The 12,167-nt window shown below is 37.9% G+C and overlaps 1 protein-coding gene across 1 annotated transcript in view; it reads right to left on the bottom strand.

Moving 5' to 3' along the window:
* Nucleotides 1–11,729, bottom strand: part of LOC120766221 (T-cell leukemia homeobox protein 3) — a 37,340-nt gene extending 25,611 nt beyond the window's left edge. Inside the window, exons 1-2 of the mRNA XM_040091596.1 lie at nt 11,486–11,729; nt 5,847–6,199 (exon numbers count right to left, since the gene is read on the bottom strand). Coding sequence (XP_039947530.1) covers nt 5,847–6,199; nt 11,486–11,649 — 517 coding nt within the window. The 5' untranslated portion in view covers nt 11,650–11,729. The remainder of the gene's footprint in view (nt 1–5,846; nt 6,200–11,485) is intronic.
* Nucleotides 11,730–12,167: the final 438 nt, after the last annotated feature.

Genomic DNA, 12,167 nt, shown 5'->3' with positions numbered 1-12,167 from the left:
CGAACTGTTACTCAATTAATGTTGATGACTGTCGCATAGCGGCGCTAAATATGCATAAAGTCCTATCGTTAAACGGTTCAGAAACGGCTTAAGGCAGCCATAAATCATCGAAGCATAAGGACAGATGAGGCCGGGCCATGAAATGTTGCCACCATGGTTGCGCTAATGCGGGGCAACGACTGGAAGAAGTCAATTTAGAGGAAAGAGCCAAGGCGCCACCTTATCAGCGAAGACAAAGAGCACAACAAGCGACAACGTAAATTTCTGATAAAAGTGTAAGAATTAATAAGCACAATAACGGCGACGCGACGCGCAGCGAGAAATACGAGCGTACGGCGGTGAGGTAGCGAGGCGGAGAAGAAACGGTCGAAAAGATATAAAATTGAATATTTTCTGTTTATAAGAATGTATAATCGAATTGAGGCAAGTATGTGACTTCTTGTGTGCATATAGTTAATTGTGGAATTGACGCATAAAATTTGAGAAGACACCGAGAAGCAGGTAATAAAAAGGTGCAGGCGGAAATGTACGAACAGTGCCGGCTACCAGCCGATGTTTAGTAATTAATAAAATTAAAAGCTTAACAAAGCCATATGCGCAAACACACACACAAACATACACATAAAGGTTTGCGCTTAAATATGTATCAACTAGCGGCTTTTGCGCATGCGCGGACCGCCACAATTTGCATGGATAAGAGGAATATGCCGACAACCAGGCGCGTCGTTTGTGGAAAGCGCGAGCATAAAGTGTGTTTGTACGTGTGCACGACAAAACGCGGCGGCGCACAAGCCACTGCCTTGTGCCATGTGTGTATGTGTATGCTCGTGGAAGTGTTCGCGCTTCGATTTCAAAGTCAATTTGGCGGCTGCGACCGCCCAACGCGTAATTAATTCCTTCTACTCGAAATTAAAAAGTCATGTAAACCACCTCATTAAAATAACGAAAAGTCCACAGTCACTCAAGCCGCATTGCTGACCGACCGCGCTGTCAGTGCTAAAATCGAACACTTCAATCGGTACTTTGAAAGAGTAGCGAAAACGGAGAGTGCCGGCAAGGCAATGTTGCGTCGAGAAGCTTAACCGACAAATGCTGTCTACGATTCGTCCGTCGGTGACACGAATTTAAATTGATCTGCTAAGTGGTGGGCTAAACAGGTCAAATACGAAATACTGTGGTGATATTTTTGGTTTTTCGATTTTTGTATTTAGGAGCATTGAGTTGCGCTTTTGTTTGTCGTAGAAGAAGTTTAGGGATGCTTTGAGAAATCTTTCGTATCTTTCAGATAATGAAGGGGCGTGCTTCATAGGGGAAAATTAAAAGTTTCTAGAGTTATAATTTATCTATAGATAATTATCTAGATACCAGAAATTTAAATTTTCGTAATATTTCAGATATTTATTTACGATTCCCATTAACTTTTGAAACTTATACAGAAAATTTAAAATCTAAAATTATCTTTGCAAATTACACATTTCCTAAAGTTCGAGAGTTATCTTTATTCCTAATAAAAAATAAAATCGCCAGTAGAGGTACTTTTTTCACCAGCCTTTTTTGTTTGGCATTTCATCACAGAAAGCCTTGACCAACGTTTACAAATCATTCGTTACATAAATTAACGTCTATAAAGAATGTGCTTCGCGCGCTTCCCTCAACTTATGGTCAAGACAATCGGCCTACTGAGCGTACTATTCGCAGCATCATAACCTATCTTGAGACCCAGCGTTCATTTTTGGACAATATTCGACCGAATAGACCACGTCCAGCACGCAGTGAAGGAAATATAGCAGCCGTAGCTGAGAATGCAGAGTCGACTCGGCGCCATTCGCAGCAACTCGGACTGGCGTATGGAACGGCTTGGCGCATTTTACCTCGAGATCTTTATTTGAAAGTGTATAAAATACGGGTTGTGCAAGAGCTGAAGCTGCTCGACTTTTCCTAGCGATATCGCTTCGGTCTGTGGGATCTTGAAAAGTTCCAGGAAAATCCGAAGTTTTCAAGACAAATTTTGTTCAGCGATGAGGACCATTTCTGGCTCAATGGGTAACAAAACAAGCAAAACTTCCACATTTGGAACGAAGAGCAACCCGAAGAGATTCAAGGGCTGTCATTTTATCCAGGATAAACTACGGTTTGCTGTGGTTTAAGGGCCGGTGGAATCATCGGCCAATATTTCTTCAAAAATGAAGCTGGTAATAACGTAACCGTCAATGGCGACCGTTATCGCACCATGATAACATACTATTTGAGGGCTGATCTCGACGACATTTGCTCGCTACTTCCCACACATCGTACCAATCAACGGATTTATTGAGAGAATACTTCGTTGAGCTGATACGCTTTGTATGTAAAGTTTAAAGTCTACGCGGACAATCCCGCTGCGATTCAGGCCTTGGAACAAAGCATCACGTGTGTCATTCGTCAGTTACCAGTCGAAATGCACGAACGAGTCATCGAAAATTGGACTCATCGGATGAATCCTCTGGACCAAATTTTTAGTTGCATCTTGGCATGTATAAAAGCAAAGGATACCTAAAAATGCCGAGAGAAGTATGCAAGCATAACCATGAGGGCGTTATTCTATATAACTTGTAAGTTGTGGTGAATTCATATCAGATATGAAACAGAATCGTTTTGAAAATCTCTTTGAAAAAATATTTCCAAGCACTCTTGATCCCTTTTAAAATTTTAAATGCAATAAAAGCATTCAGAGTTCCTAACACAACACCCTTTTACGCAGAATTAATCACGATAGCACACGTCTTCAATACACACACGAAAGGAACGCTCAATGTAAACAAATTAGCAAAAGCCAAGCTTGCCTCGAGCCTCACTGAAACATTACAACCAACGGAAATGAAATCGGATATTCGCGAAAATGAATACTTAACGCGCCGAATCATCTTTAGCATCATTGGTTCTTCATGTTGGCTTCGACAGGCCTCCCCAAAGTTGCAAGTGCTAGTGTGTGACAGCAAGTACTTCTGGGCGGCGAACTCATCGAAGCGCAACGGGTGATAGTGCGATGTGTAGTTGAGAACGTTTGAAGGCGAACATGCTTTTATACTTTAGCCATTTAAATTTGCAACTACTAAAAAGCAACAACAAGAACAACATACAGCATATACATATATGCGAGCAGATCACGCGCCTCCATCAAAGTCTGAGCATCCGTAAAACAGTAGCAACAATGATAATCGGTTCAGCAGTCCAGTCACAGCGCATGCCCATGTGTGCCGCTGGAAGCTGTGTGACACGTTGCCACCATTTAGTACGCCAACCGCGCACGCCGCCCCCCTTGTTGCAACCAAAATGCCTGTGCACAAGTGCGTGCAGCCGAGAACGTGCAACTGCAACACACATCCTTTTTCAAAACTCTTGCCATGTGTAGTTGTTGTTGTTGCTGATGCATTTTATAGCGTACAATTTTTAGTTGCTGTTGTTGTTGTTGCTTTCACTGCAACACTCTTTTGTAAGATCGATGTGGCACGCATTCTTCAAGTGTGCGTGCTTTGTGGCAATCATGTTAATGCTACTGTTGTTGTGCTGAGGGCAGCAATGTGTTATACGTGAATGTTGTTGTTGCTGGCAACACCGCAATTTGCAACGAAAAACAGTAGCCTTTTGCCATTTTTAGTGATTTTGTGTGCAACTCCCTCTATAATTGTTATTATTTTAAGTGGCACATATGAAGACCCACACATACATATGTACAGTTGTTTTTCTGTATGCATATACATATATCTAGCATGTCTATATAAGTATGTTTTGTATTGCCAGTAAAGTGCACTAGCATAGAAAGTGAAATCTATAGTTTGCAGAGTTCTTTCTTGATGACTTCTCTTTGACAGCTTTGTATTCAATGCTGCCACAGCTTCACCACTAAAACCAGCCTCATTGATGCTTTGTAATGCGATAATTGAATGCAATTCATTTGTCAAATTCCAGCCGGTGGTCTTCCGCGCGGAAAAAGCTTTTACGCCAAAGCACTGATAAGCTGGAATCCACAACGAATGGGTTCCGCTTGAGTGAGGACTGCTGTGATTAATGTTGACGTCTTTACAGCACTCATGCAAGCTATTTGAAATGTGGGCCGTAGGATGAATGAAGATACATAGGTTTTGGAACATAATAAGCAAATATGTGTGCTTATTGGATGTACATACTTTAGCTGAATGTTTTTTGTGGACTTTGTATAAATAGACGACACGGCAGCCGGTTTTTGGATTATACGAATTTCTTTGGATATTTTTTGATTTTGAACAAAAGAAAGTATATTTTGGTATTTTCAATAAGATCACAAGAGAATTGGCTTTTTACCATAGTGCAAAGCGATACAGTTTCTTATGATCATACCAAGAATTTCTTAGAAATTAGTCCAGTCTAATATTCGCATTCTATGGAATTATATATTCTTTCTTTTGATTCAATTCCTTTTTCCATCTTTCGAGTAAGAGATTGAATGCATGGTCATAAAATTCCAAGTAGTTTTGATGTTCTGATTTGAGGTAAAGGTTCTCCCAACCAACAAATTTTGCACAGAACGGTCGGAGAAAGTAATAGTTCGAAGGTGCCAAGTCTGGAGAATATGATGATTGTTTTAGGCCATTCACCCATTCAAACTGCAAAATCTTTTCGCGAATCCTCAAATTTGTATAAGGTCTCGCATTATCACGGTGTAACACTACATCTTTTCCATTGATCGACTTTATTTTAACCATATCGGCTTCAAGAGTCTTTCCCGGAGGTGTATCCTCTAAGTCAAAATCGCCGGAATGAAATTTTGCAAACCAATTTTGGCATTGACGTTCAGACAACACATCTTCTGCATATAGAAGTTCACGCAAGTGAGGAAAGTTCTCTGATCGCCCTTCACTTGGAAGTAGTCAGAACGATTCTTTTACATATGGCTTAAGCAGCTAACGACTTCCGGTCTTAGACCAAGTAACTTCTATGTAGTAAAACAACCACCGTTTTAACGCGAGCTAAAGTGAGAAGGCGAAACATCCCCTCTCCAGGGTTGTGTGTTGGGTTTGGGACCCCCACACGTAAAAAACTCTACCAATGAAAAGGAAACAGCATTAATTTTTATAGCAAAAAAGCAAAATATGCCGAAAATGCTGTTTTCAATCTTCCATCTTCGATAGGACACCAAACTAAACCTTTTTAAAAAGTTTTAGAAATTTTTTGACAAACTACCCTACAATATTAGAACGGCTACACTTTCGAAGACTGTAACTGAAAAGCTATTTGAGATATTTTAGCATGTTATAGTTATTATCTTATTTTTAAAGGAATCTATCGAAATATGAACATGGAATCGAATTTTTACAAATTTCGCACAAGAGGTGCCCCTTAATACTGTGTGAAGACGTTTTTCAAAAGTTGATTTCCAAAATCCAATATATTTTTCCATGAGTTTTGGCTTAATTCTTCAGTTTGATACAAAACATCACACACTGCTCTTTTAACGAACTGTATTCTCCATTACCAAGGCGCACATCACTGACCCCCTTATGATTTTGACACAGTTCCGATTAACGACAACATGAGCAATCCAGCAATCCATAAATGGTGATTTTAGTAGATGCCCCACAGCGTTTACAACGTTTTGCCGCCCAACATGTTTGGCTGGCACAAAACGGCTGATGTTACCGACGTTTTTGATGGATCATTAAATTGAAAATATTCAAATACGCCAAACTCTTGTTTAAAGCAGTGGCAGCGACAGCACTTAAACGGAAGCTCTTTTGTTAGTACTCATGTTTTTGGTTGTTCTTAATTTTTTGTTATTTTATAATAATATATCGTTGTTATTGTTTTTTATTTTATTTGGACCAACTCACCTGCCAATCTGTCCTTGACCGCTTGATGTGCCAAAGCGGCGTGATGCAATGGGGGTAGCGCCCAGGTTAACGGTGTGCGTTGCGGCGGTACGCGTAGTACATGTCCGGCAGCGGCCGCCGCAGCTGCGGTGGGATACAGATGCGGATATGTATAGAGTGCGGTGGCGCCGCCATACGTCGATGTTGCTATGCTTGTGGCCAACTTGTACGCGGCCAAGTCATGTTCACTCTGTATGTCTTTTTCAGGACTTTGTTTGTTGTTGTTTTCGAAGGGCTTCGACAGCAGGCGCGATATGCTAAAGGGTAAATTCTCACTAGACGATGAGCGCGTTTGCTCCGACTGCACGGATTCACTGCAATTAGAAATGAAATCGAATTTTGAGAAATGATTTAAATTGGATGGGTAATAAGTATGTTATTATTATATATGTATGTAGTTCCTCAGTTTTTGAGATATCGAGATGAAATTTTGCCCACGTACTTTCTCCCAATGAAGCTGCTCAGTTGAATCGCTGATACTAGACCACTATAAACCATAAAAGCGGAATTTTTAAAATCAAGTCTTTGTATGGAAAACTTATCTTCCCTAAATTTCATTTGAATCAATAAATCTAAAAACTTCGGATCAAACGGATCACTATTTCATTTAACTTCCACACATCCCGACCTTTGGAAATCAAGATAAAGATCTTGTTGCACGTGTGAAGGGTATTAAAGCTTCCGTGCAGCCGTTTAAGTTAAGGGGTTTTATTGTTTTATTTCAGTTAAGTCACACAATTTTGTTTTTTTAGGCCTTGGGCGTTTTTTAATTTTAGAATTCGGACTTTAGATTCGAATTATTTTCACATCGGATATAATTTCCGGAATTAAAGCGAAAAGTAGTCGAGATACGAATCAATGAGTGTTAGGAAAAGTCGGTACAGCCGGATCTACGTAACCGGAATGGACCAGGGATTTTATCCAGCCAAGGACTTTCAACTCTGCAGAATTGAGCCGCTACAAATACAACAACAACAAGGAAAATCGGATTACATAATTATTGGTCTAGTTATTGTCCAGCGTAATAAAATATAAATTGGGGCAATTTGAACCCCTTTTCTTAATTTTTTTTTTAACAAAATCCATAGAACAATTATTTAACCTCAATTTTATTAAGATGGTGTATTAAGTGGATGAGAGCCATACTTCCACTTCTTTTATAACTTATGGTACATAATTATAATTACTAATGATGTCTTCAATTAAACAATTTTGGAATTCGTAGGCAACTATTTCGACTTTTAAGGCTAACTTCGAAAAACGGCACGTCGTATTCTCACTTCATGTGAAGCTCTGCATGCACAGAATAAAGTCCTAAGCTAAAAAATATGCAAAAAAATTTCCTTCGAAGACTTAACGCCTCTTCATGTCTCAATTTTTGACACAATCTACAAAAACAAGCGATGTTTGCGATTTTAAGCATTTTTGGCATTTTAGTATAAACCAAATATTCGTGTAGAAACTTGTCGCATGCAGAGAGTCACGCACACTCGCTTGTTGTTGCTCTATTTTTATCGAATCCGTCATTGGCTGCTGGACAATCTCAAAATTCACACGAATATTTGCTTTTAAACGCGCGTTTTCATGTTCATGTTTCGCACCAGCGTTATTCGATTGACTTTGGGCGATTGTTGTTGTGATTTCTTTTAGTTTTGTATACCATTGGGGTTGCCAGCGATTGCTAATACGACTGCGGGCTGCTGACTACTTGCTGTTGACATTGTTGTCCACCGTCATTCGCATGCCTAATCGAAAACGGCGCTATGTCGTGCCTTGCGTGGGCCCCCAGTCTCCTTTCGATTCTTAATTAATAAATGCGAGTATTCCGCGTATTCGCGTTTGCAGCGCGCTGCAGTCTATTGGATTAAACTACCTTTCATATTCGTGTTGTTATCAGTGACACTTTGTAAAACTCATTAATTTAAAATGGAAATCAAATATGTACACTCATTATAAATGGGGGCCATACATACATATGTACATACTATGTGCAAATGTGTGTAGATATATGTACATATTTATGCTTATGCATAAAATTTGTTCACGAAAGCATGGATTACACGTTGGGTAACAAGGTAGTTCAGTTTGTGTGCTTGGCGTATAACGGTGCAGGTCTTACGTGTACTTCAGTTATGTGGGCCGGCACTAACTAAGGGGCGCTAAAAGGAAGTAAAGCAGTAAATTTGAAAAGAAATACTCGAAAAAAGCCAATTGTGTAATTGTGGTCAGAGAGTTAAAACGTTATCATTTCATTTGAATTTCAAAACATTTATGTATATTCATATAAAATGCAAGCCAATACTTTTTAAGCAACATAATTGAACAGTCAGTGTAGAGCTAAGTAGTTTCAAAGCGGCCCCATATTGTCAGGTAATCCGGCCCTGATATTTTAACTCTCTTTACACATGTGGAGAATGCCAAACAAGCATCGTTTAGTTTAAGTGGTCACGATTTTCTCACATTTTGCTTTGCTCTTGACGCCAATTTGTTGATTTCACAAGCTCTTATCGTGCTAAAATTAAATTGACGACATCTTTCATATATAAATGTAATATTATATATATTTTACACACAACTTAGCTTCAAGAATGAAACATAATATTATTGTTCAGATGTTCATGCTTTACTTGTTGTAGATGTAGACGTCGACTCGGTTTACTGACTTAATTATATGAAAAAGCACCGCGAATTCACGGGGTCAACTTAGAACTCGTAGCAACTTCTATTTCTGAAGTAGTGTTAACAAACATATCAATTTGTAATTTGTAAAAATATCTCACCAAGCCTCTAGCAAAGCTTTAACTACCCAATTATTTATTTTGAGTGTCATAACCAAAATTATCATAAATTTAAATTAGGCTTCGTAACGGTCAGATAAAATTGAGATGAGTAGTATATCCCAAATTGAAACAATAAACACACTGCATTAAAAACAACTGTTATAAGAAGCCAACTCTAGGAACCAAATGAGTAATAATTTTTATTTTTTATACCCTGAACAGGGTATATGAGTTTGCACGAAGTTTGGAATACACAGAAAGAAACGTGGGAGACTCATATGTTATGCGTGTAAAGATCCGGTGCTACCGAAGTTAAGGTTTTTTTGGTTTTTTTATTTTTTTGTTCGATTTAAAAGTTTTCTTCTGAAGCCAAGTTGCAAAAAAATACGACTGCAGAACTTTCAAAATCAATTAATATCATAATTAACTCAGAAAAGGAACATACATATATGTAAAAAGAACAAGCAAGCATCGTTAAAAGAACATACATATGTATATGTTTCTTTTCTACGAGGAACGAAAAAACTGAACCCATCTGTCATTATAAAATTGGATAGAAATAGTTCTAAAATCTGGAACTATGTATATACTTATGTATTTATGTTAGGGTGGGCCAAATCTAACCTATCGTATTCATGGTCTACATACATACATACCATCAAAATTTAGTTCAATTCTAAAATCTCACTCCTCTTTTCAATTTGCTACTTCTCAACAGAATTAACCAACCACGAGACCTCAAAAGATTCACGGAAGAATTCACTTAGAAGAAACGGTACACAACATAAATATAATGATTATATACCGTTAAAACACTTTGTCGCCCTGAATGTGGCATAACTAGAAAAGTTGCTCGTTTTGCTTTGCTGCTCAGCGTGTTAGCTCCGTCGCTGTGTTCACAGCTTATTAATTTTTCTTTCTCATCCCATTTTGCTTTGCTCGCGTTTGTTTAATTTGTTAGTTAATTTACAAATTATACATACATACATTTATTAAGTTTTTAAATTGTTGAACAATTTTTAAGCATTTGACTAACATAGTTTTGCTATTAGGCATTTCTGAGTTCTAGTTTATGTGAATATACGCGATTTAAAATATGTGAGGTCTTCTAGGTGTAAAAGTGAATAATCATATAATGTATAATAATGTGCTTGATTTTAGGACAACTAATTGGATCATGATTTTGTCACTAAGCTTGATTTCGGAAAGCTTTGTATACGATTTTTTAGAGAAATTCATATTAAGTAAACGACTTTTTTCTTATATACAAATTTCTAAATATAGATATTATAAAATATGGCATAAAGCGTTAAAGTCTTTGTTTGGATTTCACTTTTAATTGAATGATCGGATATTTCAAATAGTTTTCTCCCAAAAGGCAATTGCATTTTGTTGTTATGGCCAAATTAGGTTAGTTTGCGACTACTTATGGATCAACAAGACCCTCATAAATCGACAAGCGCTTTGAGCTTTGTTAAACATTTGTGGAGGCGGAAAATATGAAATTACGGCTAATGCGCCTGTAATGTTCCAACCTCGGTCTAGCGAAAGCTCGACTTCGGAGAAAAATGTATGTTACCAACTCTTTTCATCCACGCAACTTTGACAATTAGACTTCGTCTTGATTTTTAACTTCATCACCTGAATTCCTATACGACAATGTCAAGTCTGAACTCCAATAAATGCGACGAGGTAAACATCGCTAATATTATACGTTTATGGCCAAGTAAATACTAAAATTTTTCATAATTTTAATTTTAATTAAGTATAATAAAAGATTTATACGTCCTCCATGAGAAACACGATATCTTCATTATCATTTCTTTAGAACTTTTATTCAACGGTCAGAGAATTTTTCTAATGAGAGATTCGAAATGAAAGGTCGTAATAAAACAATTGGATGTAGATAAAGCAAGGATATTAGTTACAAAGTCAGTCTGTCAAAACGTCAATTGAAGAATTATGGTACGAAAAATCTTTAAAGTAACTAACTAACTAACCACTAAATTAAGATATACAACTTTAATTTGACACAGGAGATCGCAGTAGCCAGATCCAGTTGTGGGCGTAGCATCGCCCTTTAAATTCAATGTAGCGCAAATACTATAAGAACTACTACCGGCGGTGTGAAAATGGATGAAATCGGATGATAGTTTCGCTCACTAGTTATATAACGGTACTTTTAAAAACTACTTAACGTACGATAAATTAACAACTAAATATGCCCGAAACATAAAATTAACCGGCGAGATGATAGGAGGGGGTCAAAATTGGACGATGGGCTTGGCACCGCCCACTTTTATGTGAAAACGTATAACTCGTGACTCGATGACCGATTTCAACCAAATTAGGTATGTGGGATTCCTCCGACATTTTTGTGATACAGAGTGAAAATGGGCGACAATGGACTACAGCCACTCCTAGAAAGACTAAAATCGGGTGAAAAATCGGCCATATACATAACTAACAGGCCTTATGCACCTGAATGTACATACTTCCCTGGCTTTAATCCTTGCAAGTTGCAAGAGTATGTTGTTATGCTTAGTTATACTTATACTTTATGAATAATTCCCGATGAGATTTGAAAAGTGCTTTAGTTCCCAACTTTAAATCCAATTTGAGCTAAAGGTTATTTGAATGATAGAAATTTGCATTCCATATAAGGCAATTAGAAGTAGAATATCCATATACGGATCCATCACAATTGTACCTCATATGCACATGTACATATGTATATACTAAATCTTCTAATAAGCTTAGCAGACAAATAAGTATTCAATAAAAAGTTTGCTTGGGCTATGGATATAAGTTAAGGCCAACCTTAGCGGCGTTTCCATTTCATCATAGCAACTGCCGCCTTCCATATCCACGTCGGAGCCGCTGCCACAGGAAATACGTGAATCCGAATCAACATCAACGTGAATCTCTTGTTCATCCTCAACATCGTCACGCTCCTCATCCTCATGTTCGTGTGTTGATGACATGGTGAGGTGTTGTGGCGCCAATTTAGTATAAACTCACGGAAACACAAAACACTGCACTTATTATTTATACCGAAGGAGTTGATAAAACGCGTATAACTTTAAGAAAAGTAGTTTTAATTCAAAAAGTAGTTTTTTCAACTAATTTTCAATGAATTTTAGAACAGTTAACGGCTTTTGGTATACTTTTTAAGTAAGTAGTTTTATTTTTTTCTGTTATTTTGCACACACACTTTTATTTGTTGTTTGTCTTTTCACAAAATTGCCATTTAATTTAGGCGCAACTTCACAACTTTCAACGGAACGCGTCACAGCAAGCGCTTAAACGCTTTTGAACGTAAGCCGATTTGTTGAATGGCCAATTGCCGTGCTACTCGGCGAGCGTGTATGAGTCGCGAATGTGTTTGGTGTCAAATGCTTGCGCTGACAAAAAGCGCTGTCAACGCCAATTGCACAAATATGTCGCGGACTACGCACACCTACATACACACACACAAACGCGCTTATGCGAACTTATTAAT

This window comes from Bactrocera tryoni, chromosome 1, assembly GCF_016617805.1.
Source record: "Bactrocera tryoni isolate S06 chromosome 1, CSIRO_BtryS06_freeze2, whole genome shotgun sequence".
NCBI classification, from domain to species: domain Eukaryota; kingdom Metazoa; phylum Arthropoda; class Insecta; order Diptera; family Tephritidae; genus Bactrocera; species Bactrocera tryoni.
This window is presented reverse-complemented; position numbering and strand designations above follow the sequence as displayed.